At 39.5% G+C, this 27,128-nt stretch overlaps 1 protein-coding gene across 8 annotated transcripts; it reads right to left on the bottom strand.

The window, feature by feature from the left end:
• Positions 1 to 8: 8 nt before the first annotated feature.
• On the bottom strand, positions 9 to 21,559 carry LOC307027702 (nuclear GTPase SLIP-GC-like). 8 transcript variants are annotated; one of them, XM_079695991.1, is made up of 24 exons: positions 21,524 to 21,559; positions 13,757 to 13,880; positions 13,640 to 13,677; positions 11,351 to 11,728; positions 10,205 to 10,414; positions 9,757 to 9,790; positions 9,571 to 9,657; positions 9,206 to 9,296; positions 8,731 to 8,950; positions 8,418 to 8,612; positions 7,735 to 7,926; positions 7,475 to 7,650; positions 6,955 to 7,048; positions 6,782 to 6,869; positions 6,537 to 6,667; positions 6,054 to 6,227; positions 5,814 to 5,968; positions 5,552 to 5,675; positions 1,883 to 1,991; positions 1,651 to 1,784; positions 1,374 to 1,455; positions 1,170 to 1,248; positions 1,037 to 1,085; positions 9 to 936 (listed from the first exon to the last, which is right to left on the bottom strand). In XM_079695991.1, exons 8-22 carry the CDS (start codon positions 9,274 to 9,276, stop codon positions 1,196 to 1,198), a joined length of 1,998 nt encoding a protein of 665 aa, XP_079552117.1. In that variant the 5' UTR covers positions 9,277 to 9,296; positions 9,571 to 9,657; positions 9,757 to 9,790; positions 10,205 to 10,414; positions 11,351 to 11,728; positions 13,640 to 13,677; positions 13,757 to 13,880; positions 21,524 to 21,559; the 3' UTR covers positions 9 to 936; positions 1,037 to 1,085; positions 1,170 to 1,195. The 8 variants fall into 8 exon arrangements, with proteins under 8 accessions (XP_079552117.1, XP_079552115.1, XP_079552116.1 ...); XM_079695989.1 differs by lacking the exon at positions 21,524 to 21,559 and adding an exon at positions 19,185 to 19,562; XM_079695990.1 differs by lacking the exon at positions 21,524 to 21,559 and adding an exon at positions 19,185 to 19,562 and having other exon boundaries at positions 13,757 to 13,876.
• Positions 21,560 to 27,128: the final 5,569 nt, after the last annotated feature.

Here is a 27,128-nt window from a genome sequence, read left to right as displayed (position 1 = left end):
ACCCTACAGTAGCGCAGTGATCAATGTTGAGGATTTAATTAATTCATTGAAATTTCAGCCTAAACTTATCAAACAATGCTAAACAGAATATAAACAGATTCAAAAAAGTAAATACATGTATGAAAAAGACAAAATAAATGTTAAATTATTAAAAGCAAAACTTCTCTGTGACATCACAGCAGTGGCTGAGATCCAATATCTATTCTCCGATACATGGGCATAGTGAGGACTTTTTCACTGGGGGATATCATTCAAAACAAATCAAAGACAGCATAGCTACTCACTGCCATTATGGCCATGGCAAAGTGCCCAGAGGCCTCCTCCTCTCCAACACAAACTGACCCAGAGAGTAAAGCTGGTTCAGCACTGAATAAAGCAGTTTCCTTGATGGACAAAAGCCAGAGAGGCTTCAAGCTAATGCAAAGTTACCTTAGCTTCTCTGCAAACAGTTCTGGAGGTTTAAAGTTTCATAGTTGATCTGTAAGTCCTCTTACATTGCCAAACATTGGTACAAACCAAGGTGTTAACCTCTGATTGTCGTCCTAGAATCGGACATAAATCTGCCTAGAACTCCTGTTCCCTGAGCTAGGGTAAAAGCCTGTTGGTTAAAAAGGACCAAGATTTAAAGCGTGCTGAAAACTGGATTAAAAAGTACATTTATGAAAGCTAAAATGCTGATGCAAACGAAAGCATGGGTGGGGTGGATGTGGGGGTCGCTATTGACATGGAGATATATCTTAATAGACTGTACATCAAACTGCTTTTTTAAATAGGATTTTAAAATGACATGAATTAGGGCAGCCCCTTATGCAAACACTAAAAAACACTCAAAGTAAACAGAGATAAAAAAATTAATTGAGACCCAATCCAGAGGCCTCATGTCGTTTATCCTCTGTATGTTAACAGGCGTCAGCTGTTACTCTCCACTGATCAACCCTGAAACGTAAACCAGAGAGACAAGAGTGATGTTGTGAAATTGAATATTAATAACAAACACTTGTTAACAGTTTGGATCATCAGGTTCACTAACAGCTACCTGTGCACATCATGGACGCACTGCAGCTGCTTGACCCGGTTAATCAATACTGTAATAAAAGCACTGTTAGTGTTATTCAGAAAACAGGTCATAATCCAGACAATATGTATATGTTGTTTAAATTGAGTTTTACCAAAGAATTGCATCATCATCTGGGCATTAGGTCAGTTCATTGTAGTAGTTATTTACCATCTTAAGCTGCTCACTTACATCTAAAAAAAAAAAACAGATTGTTTCAAACAAGTGGATTCATTTAATACACTATTGGAAATGTATCGACTTCTTCATTACGATCAAATGCACATTATTTTTTGTGATTTTGTTATATTTCCTTTACCTGGGATGGAGACACCATCTGTCTTGAGTGACAGGTGGATTGATTCCTGCATCGTGTTCTCCAGTTCCTCCAGGATATCCGACTAAATCAGCAGTCAAATATTTATCACTTATCATTGACATGTTTGGACATGTATGTTTGTGTTGCAGTGTTCATAGTTGAATTTCTCTTGAATGTAAACGATGACCAAAAGTCATGGATAAACATTGATACGTGCAGCCTAACATGTTTAAGTGAAGAATTGTTACTGTATGACGAAATATAAAATGTGACAAACATTCAAGTCTCTGAGCTGTTTCATCATGGTGCTTTTAGCCTGATCAAACATGACGTCCTTTGAACGACGTACATGATTTTCAATAGTTCCCCTCATTTTGTTCAGCATGCCATGTCCTTTAAATAGTTTTGCTCCTACAGTACATAAAACAAAAAGATTTTGACATAAAAATGTTGCACCACAAAAATGTGTAGAAGTGTATTTCTATGTCTGTAGGGATCTTCTATCTTACTGTCATAGCATGGTTTCATGGTCTCCTCGATTGTTGTTGTCAAGCTGCTGTAGATCGTTTTCTTACGCTCACGGATGAGTTTGTTGAGATTTGTTTTCATTTTTTCTTCCTTAGAGAGAAAATGTGAAGCAGATTTTATTATATTTTAAAATCAATAAGTTACAAACAAGGCTCATCTTTCCCTTTATTATTTTTTCCAGATTTTACCTGGAAAAGCAGTACATCAGAGGTGCCCAGTACGTCGACCGCGGTCGACCGGTCGACCGCGGGGGCAATGCTGGTAGATCGCGAGTCATTCATAAATTAAAAAAAATCCAGCTCCGTTAAAATAGACAAAACAGGTTTTGATCCCTCCTCCTTTGGCCTCCCTGCCACTTAATTCAGGAGTTGACTTGATTGACAGAAAAAGCGACCTATTGCTTTCCAGTCTGTTAACCCAGAATGCAAAGCGATACAAAATCAGTCAAGTGCCGGGAGAGACAAACAACAAAATGAGTGCGGGAACGAGCAAAAAGCTAAAGACATACCACTTCCACACAGAATGGGAGGGAGAATCTTTTTTTGTGATGTCACATTCAAAGGTTATTTGCCTTTGTAAAGCAAGCGTCGCTCTGCCAAAGAAAGGTAACGTGGAGAGGCATTATCGGAGTGTTCACAAGGCATATGACAGCGACTTCCCTCCGAGTAGCGAGTTGAGAAAGAGAAAGGTCATGTATTATTGCTACACAAACATTATCTCTTAGTCTTAGTGTCGCCAACTCGTTTCTAACATGCAAAAAGACAAACAAATGCGTCTATGGTCGGTGTATTTTCTATCTTTCCAATCCAGAAGAGATCTCTCTCTCCCCCGTCTGTTTGCAAGGGGGCGGGGCAGTTTACACACACGCATCCGCTACATGCAGCAACACACGGAGGAGATGGTGGAGAGAAGCGCTTCAAGGTGTGGTTACATGTTACCCGTCTTGAGGTGGACAATGCTCGTCACCAAAAGTGTTTAGCATGTAAGGGCGGTAACACGAGCAATTTGTCTAAACATTTTGCAAAAATGCACCACATTCAGACGGAGGAATGCACCGGGTTCGACTGTCTTTCGAGTAGCTCTGTAGCCCCATCCACGAGTAACGTTTCCACGTCAGGTGTTATGTATGCTAGCAGCAACACACGGAGTTAACTACATTATACAAACATGGGTTAATGATTAGAGGTAACTGAGTTATTTATTTTGTTAAAGTTTCAGCTATTCTCTTTCCAGTTCTGTCATCAGATTATTTAATAAGATTTGTTAAAACATTGTTGTTTCTTTTGATGTGAAATATTATTTATTTAATTCAAATAAAAAGCAATGTTAATTTTGTTCACAATTTGTTAAGTTAATTTAAAATATATGTATTTTTGAATCAAGTATTCATCTTTATTGTCTTCATTGTTAGTTTCCACATGCCTAAAACAACCTCAAACTAAATCTAAAAGTTGATGGCTAAATAAGAGCGTTTGAGAAATTGTGCAAGGCACACAGTAGTAGTCCGAATAGTCGATTAATCGTTTCATTAATCTATAGATTAATCGATAATCAAATTAGTCGTTTGTTGCAGCCCTATTGTAGTTATCCCATGTAAAAATAAAACGTGTTATTCAGCAACCCTTGCAATTTGGGTTTTTATTTTTGGTTGGTAGACCTCGGTTAGCTGGTCATTTCAAAAGTAGCTCACCAGCCAAAATAGTGTGGGCACCCCTGCAGTACATTATTCAAACTGATAGGACCTGTTCACCAGCTGGGGGTGCACTTTGCCCAAAATCAGAATAAGCTATTGTAATCTTGAGTGTGTCTTCATGACTTGGGGAAGGGTCAGATTTAAAGCTGCAGTTAATTTTTGTAAGCCATCTCCAGTTCATGAGTTATTCCAGTACAATGTATATGACTAGAGAATGCAATTCCTGAAGAAATTGCTAGTGGGAATGCTTTATGCTGAAAAGCTGATGCTGAATTGCTATGCTGAAATGTAATGTGTAAGAAGAAAGTGAAGAATTTAGATTGAAATGTTACATGAACACTGGGGGCTTGAATGTGTGACGAGAGAAGAAAAGAAAGTAAAAAGGCTTGGAAAAGCAGCAGAATATTTGAACTGCAAAATTTTGAACTAACTTGATGGCGAATGATCTGTCGCCATGGCAACGGCATTTGATGAACCCCATAATACGCTTAGATGTGTTGATGGCTGCATCGTTACCAAACCTGTGAAGTTTTGGGCCATTTTGAGCATTTTAACTGAAGTTGTGAGAAAACCGTGTTTCATAGTGAGCATTGTGTTGCCAAGGCAATGGCATTTGAAGAAATCTTAAAACTGTCAAATAGATGTCTTCACGGCTGGACTGTTAGCACACAATTTTCATAGGAGTTATAGCAATATCGTGTTTTTCGGCGAGGGATACGCATCCCTCGCCGGCAACGCTGCCATGGCAACAGCTTTTAAGGAAAACTCACTAATGGCACATAGACATGTTGAAGGCTGGACCATTAACCAATATCTGAAGTCTGCTGCTCTGAGCATGTCAGTTGGAGTTATGACATCATCGTGTTCCATGACACAGGTGTTTATATTTGAGCTAACGACGTATCCAGATATCAAAGGTTTCCATGGTGATGTGCAGTAATCAGTGAGAGGAGAGCATTTGCATTTTTCTGAATGAGAGATAAACCTCTTACATGTGAACGTTTTGTTGAAGAACCGTAACAGATATCGGTGAAATTGAAACGTGTGAAGCATCTCAAGGAAGTTGAGCATCTGAAGTGTGCTTTTTGTGTACTTTCGGGTTAACAATTTGGTCTTTTGGCAGATTAACTAAAGGTGTGCGGCTAATGCTGTGAGTAAAGATCAGCTTGAATTTACAATTGGCTTTAATGGAGACATGTTGAACGTTTTTGTCACTTCATGCCCTCAAGAGGCATTTTGTTTAATTATTTTTTGCTTAATTTCTTTTCATTTTTCAAACTACGAGATGTTTTCCTACGTTTGTCATGACAAATTTTGTCTCAGGATTTTAGGGTTTGGGAATTATGGCAGGTTTAAAAAAATATATGTGAAGGCGAATTTCAAGCTGTCCTCCAATCTAGCTTTGAGATCACACACCTTAACGAGCTGCTCAATACACACTAATGTTACAATCTGAAGAAGGTCTCTTTACCAAGGTCTGAACAATGTTTAAAGTATAATAATGTCAGAAAGATGTGTAACATTTTAAAGTTGGAATGAGGTTTCTGAGTGAAAGTATGAAGGAGCAGTTAGCAGTTGAAGTCGCATGAAGATTTTTCAAGTCTGAAGAGTTTCTCCTTTGACGTCAATGTAAAAAATGTGATGTGTGAAAGTGAAAGTTATGAATGAGAAAAGTAATAGCCATCATTTCCCGACCGAGCTGAACGTTTTGATGTTTGAACGGAGTTCCTGCGATGTGGAATGTGGGAGAAGAAGAGGCGCAAAATAACCCGACGGAATAATAAAGAATTTTGTGCGTAGCATAACAGATAGTTGGAATGCTCTATCAGCATTCCAACTAAAATATGTTGATTGATCAATATGTATTATATTTAATTATATTTCTAACCCTTCCACTACAGTCTCCCTTGCCTGGACAAACATATCTGATAATGGACTAATGAATAGGGTCTTTTACCTCTGTCTTGAGAAATGTCAGCTGCAGTTTGACATTTTTGCACTCCTTTTTAATGATCAGCTTCTCTGTGCCAAGTGAAAACTTATTGATGACCCCGTTGAATGGTCCACTGCTTCTTTCATTTCTAAAACATATTAACAAAAAGAAATGCTTAAATTCATAAGGCCTTAAAAAGTTTGTATTTCAATAATGTATTTAAATGTATTGTAAAACACAATTTATGCTACAAAGGGTTTTATGTGTTTATTAAGTAATTTCTTACGGGAAGGTCTTCTTAAATCCCTCGTCAATGCTGTCGGTCAAACATGAAGTTAATTTCATATTGATGTTTATTAATTTGCCTTTTGTTGTTTTGTGGATGCCACCCTTCTGAACTACACTCTTCAATGACCTGTGAAATGCACTACCATTCTTTGTCTGAAACAAAACAGAATTTTGTAAGAGACATATTCATATTAAGAGCAATCAGTTGTTTTGATTTAATTATAACTTAAATACTTACAGGATATAGGACCGACTTTAAGACTTTTTCACATGAACTTTTTGATTTTTCAACCCCCTCACTGAGGCGTTTTTCAAAAGCCGTAAAGGTCTCTTTCATGGTTTTCCTGACAATATAAAGTTCATGACTCAGGTTTCCTTCAAGTTCTATGGACACAGTCGTCTTTATGTCAGCCTGAAACCATACACAACAAATTCATTATTTAAAGCAAAACAAGCATAATTCAATATGGGATTTTTCAAGCCCCATCAACAACAAGTACAAAACCCTTTAAAAACTGTAGCAATGCATCCTCTCTCTGAAGCAACACAAACTCAGCAAATCCAATACCTTGTTGGCTGTACAGGTGACATTACATGTAAACAGTCTGTCTTTTACTTTACAATTTTTACACAACATGTTAATGTATGCAGCTTACTTATTTTACAGTATATGAATGTTATAATTTTCTAATAATGAAAAGATGTTGTTACTTGATCTTACCCCTTCTCTGCTGCTGGCTCCCTGAATCAGAGAGAGAATCCCGCGAGCTCCAGACACATAATTAAATGTCTCAGTGTGCCTGTTATTGAGATCTTGCAGGTATTTCTGAAGTGTGGGAATTTCTGTAAAAACTGTAACATATTTATATTACATTCTTAAATGTTCTCAATTAGGATTTCTACATATTTATTGGAGGAGATAAAACAATTTTGTCATCCGGGCTCACTTATGGAGACTTGAATCACCTGTGTCATCTGGATCCAGATGTTTCTTTCTCAAGAACTCTTCAGAGCTCACTGTGAAAACCTCGAAACACTCCTCACTGAATTGTTTCTGAAAAAACAAACAAGTTTCAATATAAAAGCAGGTTTGCCGTTTTGACAATATGTGTGTTTGATTTGTGTTCAATATTAGTCACCTTAACCTCTTTTAGTTTGCTGAATTCTGCCCTCACTTTTATCTTGGCTTCCTTGTTTTTTTCTAGTATCCGAGCACGAACACCAGCTGCTGAACTATATGAAAAGATTTGTATTTGAAGAATTACATAAACTTCATACACATTCCAGGATATCATACTACGCATCTCGATCTTGCTTTCAATCACCAGTGATCACATGGAGTAGCTTAATCCAGGATCACAAAGTGCTTGTGAAGCAACAACATTAAGACAGAAATAAATGGCTGAGATGTTGAGGAATCAAGACACACATGCAGACATTTGAGAAACATGGACACTGTTACGATCATGAATAACCTGGTTTATCCTGTTTCAAGTGCACATTATATCCCTGAATATGATCAAAACCAGGATACTAATTTGCCTATAAACGTAATCAATGTTTCCATGGTTTCTCCTCTTGGCCATCTCGGTCTCAAACGTCAGGGTCTAAATTGGATGTTACATTTAACTGTATACTTTTGCATCTTAAACCACTTACTGATCATCTGAACCTCCAATATGATCAGACTTGGTGCAGATAAAATGAATCTGCTGACACTCGCCACCATTTCCCATGAGGCTGCAGGATTCTTTCAGGATCTCCCAGGGTTCTTTTTCTGAGGCTGCTCGATTTATCTCAGCCACAATCCACACAGTAGAACAACTTTTAATAACCTGGAGGGGAATACAGCAAATAATAATGGTTACATTGTCAGTGTAACCTTCCACAATAATCAGCATTGCATGTGGATAAATCACCTTTTTCCACATCGTGTCTCTACTCTTGTTACGGTCCCCGTTTCCAGGAAGATCCACAAGTGTGACGTGCTGGAGACGAGGATTGTTCGGCACCCTGAAGGTCACACACTTCACCAGTGGCCAATACCACTTTTTCACCTCTTTTGACCCACTTTGTGTGTATTTGACAAATGCTGAACATAAATCTTTAGCCTAAAATAGATATAAAATAAGAGGCAATGCAAGGTCATATATTTTACATGAACAAACTTTAACTTTAAAGTGCTTTAAAGATTGTGTTAAAGAATTATTATACATAACATTAAAAAAAGAGTCAATTTCAAACCCTATCACTGTAACAACAAAATCTGAATTAAATTAAAAAGTAACAAACCTTACGTTAAAATGTTGGCAATAGGGAACAATTATGTTTAAAAATGTTAACATGATTTTAAATGTAAAGCTGGTAGTGCCTTAAATTATCTAGGAGGTTCTTGCAAGCAAATTAGTTCCCGTTAAACATTTTATTTCCTTTGATGCATAAAGAAGATATGGTTTTGTAGTTATTGTTATTAGAGCCCAAATTGATCACGCCCATGTTTCTGAGTACATACCGAATTTACGTCTGCATTTGGAGTCTATCGTTAAACTACGCCAATCAAGAGCTTGTTTTATGAAATGATATAGGTTTTAATCTTACTTACTGTATCCCTTGTCAAACTCTTACTTCCGGAATTGAGAAATTCAGGAATGTCTTTGAAATATTTTTTATCCATGAGGTTTGCAGTTTCGTTTTTCCATTCTTCTCCATACAGCAGTGACAGTGTTTCAACACTGTCTTGAGCATCTTCGTTATCACCAAGGGAATGTTTCAAGGTCCACAACTCCTCTTCCCACTCCTAAAACATTTTTTTTAATATACGCATGTTGTGTAGTCAGCATATATATGTATTTTTTAAGCTTCATCATAAAAGTTGAAATAGCTCTAAGTTAACAAACATATTTAGCTTATTTTACCTCTTTTGTAATGAACTCAATTTTTGCCTCGTACTTTGGGTTAAGCTTGTTAGCCTTCACTTTAATTATCACTGAGGTACATGCACTGATGCTTCCAGAGGGCAAGAGACCCTGCTCTTCAATGACGGCATTTATCAGAGAGCTCTTTCCAGCCCCCGTTCTACCAAAGACGCCGACCTGCTCCGTCTTGTCTCCTGTCTCCAATTCCTTGATTTTATTTCTGTGAATATTGAATATGGGTTTTTGATCGAATTAAAACATTTAAAAACACTAAAAGTTTGTGTCAAAATCAAGAAGAAATCCATCTGCGTGTACGCACATCCTATTTAAGCATAATACTATCATCCGACAGATTTTTGGATTTAATTTTTTTTAGACTTTAACAAATCACAACAGTGTCCTCAGTGCTGTATAATTTTGACAGGTTATGGTTTCTTTAAACAATTTTTCCTTGCTCGAAAACACCAATACTTACTTCAGGAACTTGTTGAACTTGTTGTCTTGGTTAGGTAGTTTCTGACGGACCCCTGTCATGATTTCTTTCATTTCAGACAGAATGAATTTTTCTGTAAGAGTAAAATTAAAGAACTATTCAGCAGGAACCAATAACCAATATATCCATTAAGATGTTCCCAATGAAGCAATCAAGAATACCTGAGAGTATCATTGTCATCATGTATATACTATGGCAAGTATCTTCCAGTTTAAGGCCATTATAACTTAATAAGACCTGTGTTGCTACATATATGTAAGTTCATTTGCTGAACAATAAAACATTAAACACATATACATACACATATTAATCCTACTTTCTATTATTTTCGAAAGCAATATAAATACCTCTTTTTGTAACTTGTATATCCACACGCGGTTGTTTTCTGGCAGTTGATTGGCTGGACTCACCCTGGTTATCCAACTTCCTCTTTCCTTGTTTTTTTGAAAAAATAAAAAATGTGTCTCAATTTTTTTTAGATAAAGCAGGTTTATTATTTTTTTGAAAATATCAATAAACACTTTGTATCTCACCTTTATAATTTGTTTTGCTGGTGGATGGATAAACCTGAGGATGGACATGAACATTTGACTCTTTGTCCTCTCACATCGTCACAATTCACACACACCTACATTTGCATTTAATTTCCCATTCAAAACTCTATGCAAAATAATGTAAACTTGAAAAATGGCTATCAGTATCAAGTGATCACATTCAGCATTCTTTTTACTGAATGAACAGCACTATGAACAAATGAAACAGTTCACAGTTCTTCAGTTAAAGGTGACTTTGTCAAGAGGCTTCAAATATCAATGCATGAAGGATTGAGTCAAGCATGGTCAATTTAAAGTAATCATTACCTGAGCAGAAACAGCTTCCTACCATTTACATTGCAAATAAAAGAAATACTCTTGGTGGCCATGTAAAATGTTGAACAGACAATGACAATATAAAAAGTGAATTCAACTGCATTCAACTAACTTCATCAGAAGATTCAGATGTTTCCGGGTGTACTGTGTTTTGTTCCTCCTAGTTAGAAAAGAAAAACAGCATCTGTGTAAAAATGCAGACATACAATATTAACAACTTGAGTCTATATTTTAATGTTGGCCCTGGTCCCACTTTTGGGAATCAAGTCAGCAATTTCTTGATCTTCCGGACGGTAAAGACTTTCCTTGTCAACTTCATTATCTGAAAAAAAAATTAAATTAATAAATGTCAACCAATTGCAAATATCTGTACACTGAAAACATTGATACTTTGGACCAACTTAAAAAAAATCGCTAATTATTTTTAGTTTATTCCAAATAAATGTATTTACCTTAAAAAATTAAGTTGAGTTAAGTAAAAAAATATTAATAAGAAGCAAAAACTTTATCTAATGTACATTAATACAATACTGATTTTTGTTTTGTTTACTGTAAACAAATTAGATTTTGAAGAGGAATATTCTCTTCAAAATACCTTAACATTTAGTGGGATGTCTTTCAAATATGCATCACCTATTCTGTTTTATAATAAAATGCAATACATAAATATATTTTTATTAAAAATAAATACATAAATAAATAAAATTAATAGAGTAAATTATGCAACCAATTTGCACTTATGTAAAAAAAAGAAAAAGTATAAAGTAAATCAAGATCACTTTGAATTGTTTTAAAAAAAAAAAAACATTTACAAAACTCTCCTGTAGCCATATACATCAACAAATATGCATATGAACATGTTAAACTAGCTTGCATATCTCTCCTTTAAAATTGATGTATGTAATGCAATAGCATTTAACTTTAAAACTTTCTGACAGCGTTTAAACTAGGCTGCCTTTTAATAAAAGACTAGATTGTATGCATGCCTTGCATGTCAACTTGTTTTTTTTTACATTCTTAAACACTTCAACAATATTTTCTGCAGCTCTTATTTACATCTTCAGATAATCATGTATTAGCCATTAAGAAGAGTTTAAGTAGCATTACCAGAATCTGTGATGTCACATTATTTTTTAACTTCAATTAAACATACAGAGGCCGAAACAATTAAGCTACAAAAATGCAGTTCAGTCACTAGCATTGCAATCTTTGAACGAGGTTGGCCTTTTATGTCAGTTCAATAATTTCAACCACATACGAGTTCTTGTAGAGACTGAGCTGGAGGGTGTGGACAAGATGTCAGTATTGTCTGATTGAGCAGACACTGCTTCTTCACAGGGGGTAAGGATATATTCTTGGACGCCATCATCAGGTATTGGGATGACCTTGACAGTTGCCGCATCTTGAAGTTCAGCAGTGGATGTCAGGTTGACCAGTTCATCTCCAAATACTCTGTCTCGAAATTGCATTCTAAAACCTCCACTTATTTCACACACTTTCCTGACTTCATCAGTAAGCAGCGCCATTGTCTCTGGAATTCCATTAGGCAGAACTAGCTTCCTGATGTCATCGGGATTCAGAATAATTCGCAAGTTGGCTTGCGTTTTCACGGCCATGTCAGGCAACCCAAAAGGAACTTGAAAAAACAAGAAGATATACAATGAAATTAGTAATTAGTAAGTCATGACAACTGAAAGCAAATGTCTCTCTTACAACAGTGAGATGCCTGGAATGACAAAGCAATTATTGCCACCAGTAGCTCTTGTGCAATAAACATACAGATGTGAGGATTGACTTTATATGCAACAATATTATCGACAAGACCGAGACTTCACGACCAGAGGTGGCGTTCGTTGTGGCCGGGGATTTTATCACTGTTAACATGAAGAAGGTCCTGCCGAAGTACTACCAACACATCAGCTGCCCGACGCGAGGGGGAAACATACTGGACCATGTGTATTCCCCTTTTCGACATGGATATACAGTAAGGCTCTCCCTCGCCCTCCCTTCGGCAAATCAGACCACATCTCACTGCTGCTGCTGCCTGCTTACAGCTAGAAACTTAAACGGGACAGACCGGTAACAAGGACACTACAACGATGGAGTGAGGAGTCAGACTCAGCTCTGCAGGATTGCTTTGCATCTACGGAGTGGAGTGTGTTTGAGGACAGCAACATCAACACACACACAGACACGGTCATCTGCTACATTGGGAAATGCATCGATGACTTCGTACTGAAGGTTTCTGTACGAACATTCCCGAATCAAAAGCTCTGGATAAACAGTGAGGTGTGTACCAAGCTGAAAGCGCGCACTATCGCGCACAGAGCTGGAGATTTGGAGGAGTACAGGAATTCTAGATATGAACTCCGGAGAGCTATCAGCAGTGCAAAGAGACAATACAAAGACAAGGTGGAATCTGACTTCAAAGGCTGTAACACCCGGAACATGTGGGCGGGACTAAGAACAATGGTCCTCCAACGAGGACCTTTACTCCCAGCGGCTCAGGAAGAAGGCCATCAGGATTATAAAAGACCCCCATCACCTCAGTCACAAACTGTTCTGTCTGCTGCCGTCTGGCAGGCGCTACCGCAGCATCCGGACTAAAGCCACCAGACTCAGGGACAGTTTCATCCCACAGGCAATGAGACTGTTAAACACCTGAACTGTTGAAGCAACATCTGTTAAACCCTGAACTGTGGAAACAACATCCATACAGTAATATTCATCTGGCTGCTACTTAGAAATTATTCATCTATTTATCTAATATATCATATTCCAATAACTTGCATATAGACTCTTATTGCACTATTTCCCTTTTTGAAACTATTTTTCTTTTTCTATCTACTATTTACTATTTACTATTTACCTGCACTATATCTTTCTGTTTATCTGTTTTATTGTGTTGCACTGTTTGATGAGCCTGTGGCATAAGATTTTCAGCGTCATAACTACACTGTAGCTATGTTCGTATGACAAATAAAAACCTTAAACCTTGAACCTATTAATGAAGTGCAGTCTTGTATTTTTTATTTACTTGTACAATCAGTGGCGTTTTTATACAAAAGTGGTGGGGCACGAACAACTTAGATGTGTAAGCTTCTGGTGCTTTTTATAATATAAGGATAAGACAGACACTTATCACAGAGGTCACAATATCAATCGATCCAGAAGAGCAATAGCCTATAGGCAAAACCCAGAAGATCAACAAAATATATCACATAAAATGAATTTAACAAAGCTGAAAAATGTAGATTGTCAACTTCATTCAATTTCTTTCAGTTTTACTATTTTTTATCGCTATACGCTGCCCTCTCTCTCGTCTCCTCTTCACAACTACACTTTGCCCAGTAAATAATAAATAATTGTTTATAAATAATTGTTCTCATTTAACTTTAATATTTTAAATGACCTTACTCAACATTTGGGTACCTAACTAGATGTATATTATCACTTGAGATTAGAGTAGAGTAAGTCTCAATTTTGGGTTTGTCATTCCTTTTTAAACGTACATGAAAATAGGCCTACAGTTCATTTTGGAACTTACCAAATCAGCAATTGTGACCTTCAGCGGAAACAGCAAACCTGTAAACACAAAGGAAATAAATAAATAAACAAGGTGTATTTAAACGATCTTAACCCAGCATAAAGCACATACCCTCACCCTCAAAGCATGGTTAATAAGACGGGCAGCGTGAGAGTCGAGTTGAGTTGTTTCCCCCTCCACTTTTCAGGGACCTTCACTTTCTTCTCCCCACTTTGCCTCACCTGCCAGCTCTACTGTCTGTCTGTGTGTGTGTCGGTCGGAGCACACCAGCGGGCCACACCCAGAAACAAAAACAAACAAAAACACGTGCGTTGGTTTTGAAACTAATTAAATGTTCATTTGTTTTCAAGAGCCTGGGACAAAGGTAGCAACCACACAAGAAACCCTAACACATTAACATGTATATTACCATTCATTTCATATAGAACACGACTTACACAATTAACAATGAAAAAAGAGAATGTGAATCGTTCCAAAGCATAGCCGTAGCATACAGCCTATAGCCAAAAGCAGGTTAAAGAAGTCTCTCGCTTAGTATCCCAATAACTGCCAAACCCAACCTAGAAAACGAAACTTAAAATCTTTTTTTTTAACGCTGAGAGTTGTGGAACGTTACTCCTCCCACACTGAATTAATCATGTGTGATTTAGTTATGTAAACCTTCTTTTTTCTTTTTTTTTAAATGCAATTTGAACTGCATTTGCCATTATCCTATTCCCTGTTAACGTTGTCCTTTTCTCTTATCATGTGGGTATTTGTATGTCAAGTGTTTGTATAATTATTCCCTTTTAAGGTAGAATTAAGAAGTTTAGAATGTGAAACAACTCACAGAATTCTGAAACATGACATGAGGTCTCTATAAGGGTGGTACACTTTGGGACCAATCAGTAAGTAGCACGTTGGTGACATTAAAAAGCACTACACTAGCTATGTTCGTATGATAAAAAAAAAGCTGCACCATAGTGCTGAACCTGTTAGTCAGGAAGAACAAAGGGGAAATCATTTGATTATCTAACAATAGAAATGTATGTTAGCACAAACCTAGCGGAACAAGAACAAGAACAATACAAGTGAATTGTATTGGTTTATTGGAGTGTATACCACATCAAATACATGTCTGCAATAAGAATCGGTGAGGATAAAAAAAGTAAATAACAAGAAGCCAGATAAGCCATCATCTATCTCTATTTCTCATATATGAATGAAAAATCAATCATTTTTTAAATCCCAACTAGTGTTTTTGTTGACCACAATAAATTCTCAATTTAAATCTTCCAGGCTCTAGATATTTACACTGAAACCTTGACTGAAGCAGCAGGGGAGTACATGATGGTTAAAGGCCTCATGATGCTTTGCTGTGGGTCTTGATACAAGTGATTTTGTTTTAGTCCTTTAAAGTTTAAATTACACAAACATACATTTAAGCTAGATACTTTTTTACTACTTGCTTTCATTTAGTTTTATGGTTTTAGCAATATTTCTGGTCATGCGGTTTCTAAGGATGCAGTTTAACAAATGTTTTTGTTATAATCTGGCCTACGTTTAAGGTCATTAAGCCACATGGAGAGGGAGATGTACTTGTCAGAAGATTTTTCTTGACATTTTATACTGATATCAACAGCAGCCTAATCACCATTGCACAGACCTTAAAAAGACAAACTTCTGAAACAATAATGCAAATGTGGCAGGTTGGAAATGCTATATGTTTTATTATTTGTGGGTGATGCCTGGTATTTTTTTATTTATTTATTTATTTATTTTTTTTTTTTTTATTTATATAGCGCTTTTCAATAACCCAAAGTCGCTTACAAAAAAAATTAAAAGTACAGAAAGGGGGTGAACAGGCAGAAGACAACATATTGGACAAGAAAATTGAACATGAACATTACATGAACAGGCAGAGGACAACACAGGGGGGGAGCAAGCATAGGACAACGAGCAAAAGACAACATAATGGAAAAGAGGAAAGAAAGAGTTGATGAATGTATGAATAAGAGATGCAGCGTGGGGTGAATAAGAGATACAGCGTGGGGTGTGAGTGATGTCAGTGGGTTGGGGGGTAGGGTAAGTTGAAGGCTTGGGAGAAGAGGTATGTTTTCAGCTGGGTTTTGAAGGTAGACAGTGTGGGAGAGTGGCGGACAGATTGGGGGAGGGAGTTCCAGAGGCGGGGTGCTGATCTGGAGAATGCTCTGTTGCCAAATGTTTTGAGTCTTGATGGTGGTACTGTGAGGGAGAGAGTGGAGGAGGATCGGAGGGCTCGGGGGGGGTTGTAGGGGATGAGGAGGTCAGAGAGGTAGGGGGGGGCTAGGTGGTGAAGGGCTTTATAGGTGAGGAGGAGTGTTTTGAAGATGATGCGTTGTTTGATGGGGAGCCAGTGAAGAGAGCGGAGAACGGGAGTGATGTGTTCACGGGTCCGGGTGTGGGTGAGGAGGCGGGCAGCAGAGTTTTGTACCATTTGGAGTCTATGGAGGGAATGGGAGGAGATGCCAGTGAGGAGGGCGTTGCAATAGTCGAGGCGGGAGGTGATGAAGGCATGGATGAGGGATTCAGCAGCACGGGGGGGGAGGTAGTGTTTGATTTTGGCAATGCGGCGGAGGTGGAAGTAGGAGATCTTGATGATGGAGCTGACATGGGGGTCAAAGGAGAGGGTGGGGTCCAGGATAACGCCAAGATTGCGTGCCAGGGGGGAGGGGGTGATGGTCGAATTCTCAATGGTGAGTGAAATGGGTCCTGTTTTATTGAGGGTTGATCTGGTGCCTATGATGAGTAGCTCTGTTTTATCACTGTTGAGTTTAAGGAAATTGTGAGTCAGCCATGTTTTTATTGAAGAGATGCAGGTTTCGATATGGGTGAGGGGAGGGTTGTGAGGGGATTTGGTGGTGATGTAGATCTGGGTGTCATCGGCGTAACAGTGGAAATCAAGGTTGAGGTTGCGAATAATGTGACCAAGGGGGAAAAGATAGCAGGTGAAGAGGAGGGGGCCGAGGACTGAGCCCTGGGGGACCCCCTGTGTGACTGGGGAGAGGGCGGATGTGTGGCCAGAGAGGGAGATGAATTGTTGCCTGTCGGTGAGGTAGGAGGTGAGCCAGTCGAGAGCGGAGCCCTCAACACCCTGTTGGCGCAGCCTTTGTAGGAGGATTGAGTGATTCACAGTGTCAAAGGCTGCGCTGAGGTCTAGTAGTAGCAGGATGTTGAGGGCACCGGAGTCTGCAGAGGAGAGGAGATCGTTGATTACTTTGACCAGGGCTGTTTCAGTGCTGTGGAGTGGGCGAAAACCAGACTGGAGGGGTTCATAGAGGTTGTTGGACTGGAGGTGGGTGTGGAGCTGGGTGGCGACAATACGCTCCAGTGTTTTGGAGAGGAATGGCAGGTTGGAGATGGGGCGGTAGTTGGAGAGGTTGGCTGGGTCAAGGGTGGGCTTTTTGAGGATGGGGGTGATGGAGGCAAGTTTGTAGATGGAGGGAACAAGACCAAGGGATAGAGATTGGTTGAAGAGGGTGGTGAGGTGGGGGATGAGGACAGGGAGGCAAGCCTTAGTTAGGGTCGTAGGGAGGGGGTCAAGAAAGCAGGTGGTTGTTTTGGATGAGGTGATGATGGCTAGGATGTGGGAGGAGTCAACAGGAGAGAAGGCAGTGAGGGGAGGGAAGGGCGGGTGGACTGGGAGAGGAGGGGGGGCGTGGGGGTTGGAGGAGATAGTGGTCATGGCAGTTAGGGAGCTGTTGATTTGTGAAACTTTGTTGTTGAAGGCGAGGAGGAAGGAGTTGCATAGGTCAGGGGAGGAGGGTGGATTGATGTCAGGTGGCTGGAGCAATTTATTGATGGTGGAAAACAGGATGCGGGGGTTCCGGTTGGTGCTGTCGATGAGGGTGGAGAAGTGGGCAGATTTGGCGGCTTGGAGAGCATCACGGTAGGAGGAGATGTGAACTTTATAGGCTTCGGCGTGGACGGTGAGGTGGGTTCGTTTGAACAATCTTTCAAGTTGACGGCCGGTCTGTTTCATGGTACGGAGTTCCGGGGTGTACCAGGGGGCGGGGTTGGTGAATGAAACAGAGGACGTTTTCCAGGGGGCCAGAGAGTCGAGGGAGTCAGAGAGAATTGAGTTGAGTGTGGTGGCATAGTCGTCAGGGGAAGAGGGGGCAGAGTCGGGCGGGAAGGCAGAGGATATGAGCTGGGAGAGCGTGAGGGGGTTGACTGCCTTGATGTTGCGGTAGGAGATGGTGCGTTTTTTGGGGTTGTGGGGGGAGGGTAGAGGGGCGGAGAAGAGGATGCAGAGATGATCAGAGAGTGGGAAGGGGAGGGGCTGGGGGTTAGATAATGGTAGAAAGGAGGAGCAGACTAAGTCCAGAATGTGGCCTTTGGTATGGGTGGGGAAGTCAATGTGTTGGGTGAGGTGGAAGCAGTCAAGGAGGGAGAGGAAGTCAGATGTCAGGGGGGCATTGGGCTGATCCATGTGGATGTTGAAGTCGCCGGTAAGTAGGAGGTGGGAAGATAGAGAGGATGCAATGGTGAGTAGTTCAGACAGTTCAGAGAGGAAAGAGGGGTGTGGCTTCGGGGGACGGTAGATTAGAACAGTAGTGATAGAGTTGGGGAGGGAGAAAGCAAGGTGTTCAAAGGATGAGATAGGTGGGAGGTTGAGGTTCAGTTCAGTGATGTGTAGGGATTGTTTGTGGAGAACAGCGAGACCACCCCCGCGCCCGGAGAGGCGGGGTCTGGCAGTGAAACTGTAGTTGGAGGGAGTGGCTTGGTTGAGAGCGTAGAAGTCCAGGGGCTGTTGCCATGTTTCACAGAGGAGAAGCAGATCAATGTTATTGTCCAGTAGCAGTTCGTGTATAACAGGTGATTTGTTGGAGAGGGAGCGGCAGTTCAGGAGTGCGAGGGAGATGGATGGTGGAGCAGGGGAGGGGGTACAAAGGTTGTTGAGGTTGGCAGTGCGGTGGATGGGGATGGCGGGGGGGTGGGGGATAGTCCAGAGTGAGGGGATGGGTGAACCGTCAGGGAGGTGTCGGTTGCGGGGGAGGCCAGCGCCCCGGTGGATGTAGCGGCGTCGGCGGAGGATCCCAGCGGCGTTAGCTGCGGTGGCAGTAGCAGCAGGGAGACGATGGTTGTTGTTGAGGCTGTAGAGGTCAGCAGCAGTGTAGATGAGAGGGCGAGAGGTTGGTGGTGTAGTAGGCTGAAGCAGCGGGAGAGATAGTCCAAGCAGCAGATGAAAGGTAGCAGCAGATGAGAGTAGCCAAGGTAGTGTATTTGCAGTGGTTATTAACTGATTGGCTAGGAGTTGGTAGGCAGTGAGATATGTGAAGGCAGCAGTGGACCAGGTGTTGGAGTGAGTGATGCGTGTGGTGTTGGTCACCCCAGACCGTCCCTGCGGCACCATGTCTGGACCTAGCTACCCAACAGTAGACGAGCTGGTGGGGAGTGGAGGCTCCCCGCAAGAACGCCGGCTGGGCAGCCAGACAGAGTGAGTGTTGTTGTTGTTGATGTACGGCGCACAACAGGTCGGTCCAGGTCGGCACAATCACCATCACAAAACACACAGCGTACTCACCCGAGTCCAGAGCAGCGATCAACACACCCAGAGCCAGGAAAAACAATCCAGTGGTGTAATAAGGTAGTCCAATTGTGACGGGAGCCAGCTGTTAGCTTCGGTGGCTAACGTAGCATACAGACCGGGTAATCAAGGTGACGGAGTGGAGCCAGCTGTTAGCTTTGATGGCTAACGTAGCATACAGTCCAGTAGTGAGGGAGCCTATGAATGGAAACGGAGCTGGAGAGATGCACAACGGAGTGAAGAGCAGCCTTGGATCGGCGAAAACCAGCATAGAGACCCGTAGACAAAACAAACAAACATCCAGAAACAGTCCGGGGGTAGAAGCGGCAGTCAACAGACAAGACGCCAGCGTTGCTCTAGCACCGGAGGGACAGACGTGACGTGACGTATTGTTCTTTCTCTCTCTGATTCAACTTTTACTTTTAACATTTACTGTTGTTATTTGTAAAGAATATTCAACACTGGACTATATTGAATAAGGATGTCACATTTCATGCTTCAAAGAGATATTAGTATGTTTATAGGGTGGCTTTGCTGCTTCAGAAAATAGAAATAAACAAAAATAACTAATAGGAATGGTGGTAAGCTATGGGACCAATCAGTAAGTAGCACGTTGGTGACATTAAAAAGCATGATTGCATACTCATTATACATTTCAAAAGCCGCACCCTAGTACTGAACCTGTTTGACAGCAAATGCAAAATTATTTGTTTATCTAACAATAGAAATGTTGCCAGTGAGGCTTCAAGCTAATGCAAAGTTACCTTATCTTCTCTGCAAACAGTTCCGGAGGTTTAAAGTTTCATAGTCGATCTGTAAGTCCTCTTACATTGCCAAACATTGGTACAAACTAAGGTGTTAACCTCTGATTGTCGTCCTAGAATCGGACATAAATCTGCCTAGAACTCCTGTTCCCTGAGCTAGGGTAAAAGCCTGTTGGTTAAAAAGGACCAAGATTTAAAGTGTTTAGTAAAAGTGTGCTGAAAACTGGATTAAAAAGTATATTTATGAAAGCTAAAATGCTGATGCAAACGAAAGCATGGGTGGGGTGGATGTGGGGGTCGCTATTGCGCATTCTGGTGAGATCAGGTTGCGCTATCTTAATAGACTGTACAACATAAGGTTATCATCAAACATAAATTAGGGCAGCCCCGTATGCAAACACTAAAAAACACTCAAAGTAAACAGAGATAAAAAAAATTGTTGAGACCCAATCCAGAGGCCTCATGTCTTTTATCCTCTGTATATTAACAGGCTTCAGCTGTTACTCTCCACTGATCAACCCTGAAACGTAAACCAGAGAGACAAGATTGATGTTGTGAAATTGAACATTAATAACAAACACTTGTTAACAGTTTGGATCATCAGGTTCACTAACCTGTGCACATCATGGAAGCACTGCAGCTGCTTGACCGGGTTAATCAATACTGTAATAAAAGCACTGTTAGTATTATTCAGAAAACAGGTCATAATCCAGACCAGGGCTTTTCAAAGTGTGGGTAGGTGAGCCTCCCCTCAGAGAACATAAGAACAGCCGTGCCCCCCCTCCCAATTATTATTGCTGTTATTATTATTATTATTATTATTATTATTATTATTGTTGTTGTTGCTATAATGCAGGGGTATTCAATTGCATTTCAAACAGGTCCAGTAAGAGAAAATGTAATTAAATGCTCTGGTTTCGCTGTCTACCTTCCGCCATTTGAAATTACTCCGACTGTTTCTCTCCTCTTGTCGTGTCTCTGTGACTGTGTGTGTTTGAATCTATCGTGCTGACTGCACCGATTTGATTGGCTGAGTAGCGTCACCTCCTTAAAACATTAAACAATAACTTTTTAAAACCTTTTTATTTTTATGTTTTAAACATATTGTATAAAACTCCACCACTACTTGGACTATTCCTTGCACCCCTCTAGAATAAGCCTGAATGGTCTCAACCATATTGCATCAGTAACGTGCACTTGTTATTATAACAAGATCGCTGGTAGCGATCGGAAAATTGAGTGTTGTTTAGTTTGTGTGTTGTGGAACATGCGTGTCCGTGCATGAAAATATACCACACACCCAATTACAATTGCATGTTCAATTCACTACCCTGGAAGTTAATACAGTTGTTAAAGTTGGAACAACCTGTGGACAGCCGTTCTTCCTTGCATGTCAGTCGCCGACACCTTCTTACAGAGGACAGGCACATCTAGCTGCAGCACGACCCGTATATTTCCGCACGCCGTGTTCTCAAGACATTTTTTTTTTTAACATTTTCAACATGGTGGATAAATCCTTATATGCTCCCGGTAACACACTGAACGTCAACTTTGCCTCCTTATTACACTCACCCCTACTTTAGTGGGAACAATGAGTCTGCGTCTTTGATCCACAGAGGAATAAACGCAGATCATCCTCTGGCTGCAGCCTTGACCGGTACTTGCTTTTGATAAAAGTCAATGCGGAAAACCTGCACTCACACAGGTAAGGTAGGTGAAGGGAATGAGCACTTTTACAGCCTTTTTGGCGAGTTGGAGGAACTCGGTCTCCACAGACAGCCACAAGTGGGCAAGTGTCACTTTACTCTTCTTTTTCTCGTTCTTTTGTGTCTCACGCTGCGCCTCCCCTGAAGCTCTCTGGCGCCCCCCAGGGGAGGCGCGCCTCACACTTTGAAAACCGCTGATCCAGACAATATGTATATTTTACATTATGTTTAAATTGAGTTTTACCAAAGAATTGCATCATCATCTGGGCATTAGGTCAGTTCATTGTAGTAGTTCTTTGCCATTAAGCCCCGAGCCTGTTTTTCAGGTCTCAGGCTCGAAAATGACATTCCCAGAACAAATGACCATATCTTCCCTTCTAAAAGGGTTAAATTAATAATCTTTTTTCTCAAAGCAAGGTTACACCTTCGAGTTGGATGTAGAAGTGTAAGAATCAATATATATGTTTTTATTTTTAAAGTAAATTCAGATTGAACACAGTAAAAAAAAAAAAAATATTGTGTCCGTCCAAATTACTTATAGTGAAAACCACCCTTGAATGATGGGATGGTAGACTAAAAGCTTTAGGAATCCAAACTACAAAATATAATAAGTACCCTGTATCAAGATTGATGCAAAACAAATGAAATTTTACCTTTTTAGAGAGATTTAGCAAAAAACACCCACTTCTGAGGTCATTTGGATTTGACCTATCTCTGGCCCCCCTTGTTCGATTTTGCTGATTGACATCTCTTTCTAACCGTCAGAGCCAATGCAATCGAGGGGAACTCCCACATACTCCTTATTTGGTAATGTGTGTGTGTGAGACTGCCGCATAGCCAAGACCGGAAGCTGCAATAACTCAAATGCACATTATTTTTTGTGATTTTGTTATATTTCCTTTACCTGGGATGGAGACACCATCTGTCTTGAGTGACAGATCGATTGATTCCTGCATCGTGCTCTCCAGTTCCTCCAGGATCTCCAACTAAATCAGCAGTAAAATAATTTATCACTTATCATTAAAATGTTTGGACATGTATGTTTGTGTTGCAGTGTTCATAGTTGAATTTCTCTTGAATGTAAATGATGACCAAAAGTCGTGGATAAACATTGATAAAAAATGTGTAGAAGTGTATTTCTATGTCTGTAGGGATCTTCTGTCTTACTGTCATAGCATGGTGTCATGGTCTCTTTGATTGTTGTTGTCAAGCTGCTGTAGATCGTTTTCTTACACTCACGGATGAGTTTGTTGAGATTTGTTTTCATTTTTTCTTCCTTAGAGAGCAAAATGTGAAGCAGATATTATTATATTTTAAAATCAATAAGTTACAAACAAGTCTCATCTTTCCCTTTATTATTTTTTCCAGATTTTACCTGGAAAAGCAGTACATTATTCAAACTGATAGGACCTGTTCACCAGCTGGGGGTGCACTTTGCCCAAAATCAGAATATGCTATTGTAATCTTGAGTGTGTCTTCATGACTTGGGGAAGGGTCAGATTTACAGCTGCAGTTAATTTTTCATAGCCATCTCCAGTTCATGAGTTATTCCAGTACAATGTATATGAATATGTTGACTGATCATTATGTATTATATTTAATTATATTTCTAACCCTTCCACTACAGTCTCCCTTGCCTGGACAAACATATCTGATAATGGACTAATGAATAGGGTCTTTTACCTCTGTCTTGAGAAATGTCAGCTGCAGTTTGACATTTTCGCACTCCTTTTTATTCATCAGCTTCTCTTTGCCAAGTGAAAACGTATTGATGACCCCGTTGAATGGTCCACTGCTTCTTTCATTTCTAAAACGTATTAACAAAAAGAAATGCTTAAATTCATAAGGCCTTAACAAGTTTGTATTTCAATAATGTATTTAAATGTATTGTAAAACACAATTTATCCTACAAAGGGTTTTATGTGTTTATTAAGTAATTTCTTACGGGAAGGTCTTCTTAAATCTCTCGTCAATGCAGTCGGTCAAACATGAAGTTAACTTAACTTTTTTCAAAAGCCCTAAGGGTCTCTTTCATGGGTTTCCTGACAGCATAAAGTTCATGATTCAGGTTTTCTTCAAGTTCTATGGACACAGTCGTCTTTATGTCAGCCTGAAACCATACACAACAAATTCATTATTTAAAGCAACAACCATAATTCAAAATGGGATTTTGTCAATCCCTATCAACAATCAATTGGATCTCTGGATCTGCTATACGGTTACGGCTCTGAGACTGGATCTCTCATTCTACAAAAATGGTGGAAGAACTGTCACTTACTTTTGCAGACAACAAAATACATGACGTTGACCTAATACTCACATTAATTATATATGTTGAATAAATAGATTGTCTTTGCAATGTTACTAAATAAATACATTTAAAAAATGTATTTATTAATAAATTGCAATTGATTTAAAATACCAAGTTCAAGGAACTGCCTTGTCACTTTGATCATACATGGAAGTGGAGCCTAGTTTTCATTTAAAAGATTTATTTTTTAATAAATAAATCTCATTCACATGTACATAACATTACATACATTAAATATAACACTGAAATGGTAAAAAAAAAACGCAAATTATTATTAATAATATCAAATAAATGTCAGTCACCCAAAATTACTTCATTGGTGTTACTGCTACACAAAACGCTTTTATTTTTTAAATAATGTACTGTCTCTGAAGAGCTTCCTGTAACAAGAGATCATTTGAGGCAGTGCAGTGGACAAAGACATAAGTCAGATACTTCTTACTTTGTTTGTTAAAGATGTCATTTTATCTTTCAATTTTACGTGGGTCTTTCAAGTCTTTCATTAGTGTTACTCATTTCATAGCCCTATAGGGTGAAAATAGAGAGGCGAAGTCCCTCCCTTTCCGGTGGACCTCCATGGGACCTTATTTCGGAAAAATTATGTATTGAAGTCAATGGAGAGAGAAAAGTTATCTTTCGATCCCGTTTGAATTGTGCCACGAATTACACATATGATGTTTGTCAATTTAAAAGATAATTTTGCAAGTAAAAAAAATAGTTTTGCCCTAAAACTGTGAAGTAAGAATTTTTGGATGAAACATCTCAATGAACTACATCTCTGGTCTCGCACAACAACACACGTCACCAAGATGGCCGTCATTACTGTCTTGCCAAACAAGGGATTAACTACCCTCACTATCACCACAATGAAACACGTCCAGAAGAGTGTCATGCAAAGCTGCCTGCCTGCCTTTGATTCTCCCTGAACTGCCTGATCTTTTTAATGTTCAATGTTTATTAAAAAAACTGCGACAAATTAATGATTGGTTAATTTGTTCAGCTCTAGCATGTTATTTTTTACTCTGCCAGTGTTAAAGGAATTGTTCAGGCCTTTCTGCAGCCCTGACTGTTCCTGAAAGCTTCTGGTGTTTTGAGATAGCTTGACTGTGTAAATTCAGAGCGTACACAATCTTTTTCTCTTACTGCTAACCATCAAACAAGTGGGAGGCCTTCATCACATTTCCCCGTATCTGAAATGTCAAAGAGCAATGAAGAAAAGATAAAAAGGTCAAGCTCCTTGCGGTTATATCCTTATATAATTAATCTGTATGAGTGATGTATATGGCCTTTACCTTCACCCTCTATAGAATTTAAGAGTGCACACCATTACAAACACTTATGGTTCTTAACTACATGCCAGAGAAGCTTAATGAATCTTAGGAAATGTCACTCACGCTGGCCTGAAATTAAAACTGGAGGCTTGCTGGAAAAATTAATCAAAACAAAAAAACATTTCATTACGGCATGAACTCAGAGAACGAAGACATTTAAACTGGATTAAACTGGCTTTATGCTTACATAAATCAAGAATGGACACTGATAGGTTTAATGTTTTTAATAAGGAAAAGCACCTTTAAATCCAGAGGTAGTACTAGTGTGATTAATGGCCGCACCGCAACACGTATCAGTCATGTTGTCCTTTAATATACTGTTTGTCGAGCTGTTCATGTCAGGTAGAAAAGATACTGTCTATTTAGCAGTGTCTCTTTTATGTTCCTCCTGCTCTCTACTTCAATGGCAGTCAGTGACACAAAAGGGCTTTGATCTGCACGTCCGTCAACCAGCAGCTCAATGGGGATCATATGTTGCAAACCACTTTCTCCTCTCGTCCTCTCGTTTACGTTCATACCTGTCATCCTTCAGGAGATTGCACTTTTTTTTTTAAATCTAAGAAGTTGATTATGTTTGTGTGTGTGTTTGTGTGTGTGTGTGTGTGTGTGTGTGTGTGTGTGTGTGTGTGTGTGTGTGTGTGTGTGTGTGTGTGTGTGTGTGTGTGTGTGTGTGTGTGTGTGTGTGTGTGTGTGTGTGTGTGTGTGTGTGTGTGTGTGTGTGTGTGTGTGTGTGTGTGTGTGTGTGTGTGTGTGTGTGTGTGTGTGTGTGTGTGTGTGTGTGTGTGTGTGTGTGTGTGTGTGTAGAGGCTGCTCTATTCCCCCTGTATGTTGATGGGTTCTGGATATTGCAAATTAGCTTGTTAATTAGAATATCTAATAGCGGTGAGCAGCAACAGCCAACAGCCATCACAAAGACATGAAGATCACCATATGGAGATTTACAAAAGAAAACCCTCTTATGTGGTCTGTTACATGTGTAACATTCGAGAAAGAAAATACCTGTTGTAATACAGATAGTGGAATTTAACGCAATATATATGATGTTGAGTTTGTTTGGTCATATTCATGTTTAACCTCCAGGAACGACAAGAAGCACAAAGATAAAATATGTTATTTACCATCATTAATGTATACACATCTTACTAGTACATAAACCAGGTTCAAAAAGAACTGAAATCACACAACAATCATCACCTTGCTCATCACATTATTCTATAAATAAAAATACAGTATAAAGCACTTTAGATTAATAAATGGAAAAGACACAAGTGATATTACGCTATGTGTCTACAAAAAACATTTGAACAGTCTCAAATTACATTGAAAACATTGGAGAGGCACAATATCAATACAACCTTTACACATTTTGTACATAAAGTGTAATATTTAGGCAGATTAAGGCAAAACAGGCTATCTGGAGTTAAATACAGGCATCAGATGGAGATCAAAAAGTTCATTTTGAATATAAAGAACCAACAAACTTACAGTTGGACATATTGTATTATCATAATGTACTGTAACTACGGGCAGGACTTCTGCTTTCTAAAATGCCAAAATAATACACAAAAAATCTAAGATTTAAGAAGAAAATAATTCTGAAAACGAACTGATGAACTTTGTCTGAGTGCCTCACATATCTCCATTACAAAACACTATACCAGCACTGTATTACAGATCTACTTCATGAATATGAAAAACAGCATTGGCGAAACTAAAGGAAGGCCTGAAGTTTAGTACTGAACTGCTTTAGGTTTGGTCCCATCTTGTTTGTGTCTCCAGCAAAAAATGTGTTCAGACTTATTCCAACACAAACCATATTTAAAGGTGGT

The sequence above is a fragment of the Notothenia rossii genome (genome assembly GCF_949606895.1).
Source record: "Notothenia rossii genome assembly, contig: scaffold_447, whole genome shotgun sequence".
Lineage (NCBI taxonomy): Eukaryota > Metazoa > Chordata > Actinopteri > Perciformes > Nototheniidae > Notothenia > Notothenia rossii.
The sequence above is the reverse complement of the archived record's forward strand: the minus strand, read 5'-3'. Positions and strand labels throughout refer to the sequence as shown.

Coding starts and splice junctions, on each gene's coding strand:
- LOC307027702 (XM_079695991.1), bottom strand. CDS start 9,276: ATGAAAGAAATCATGACAGGGGTCCGTCAGAAACTACCTAACCAAGAC. Junction 5,969..6,053: donor TAAAGTCGGTCCTATATCCT/GTAAGTATTTAA, acceptor GTTTTGTTTCAG/ACAAAGAATGGTAGTGCATT. Junction 1,249..1,373: donor AGATGGTGTCTCCATCCCAG/GTAAAGGAAATA, acceptor TTTTTTTTTTAG/ATGTAAGTGAGCAGCTTAAG.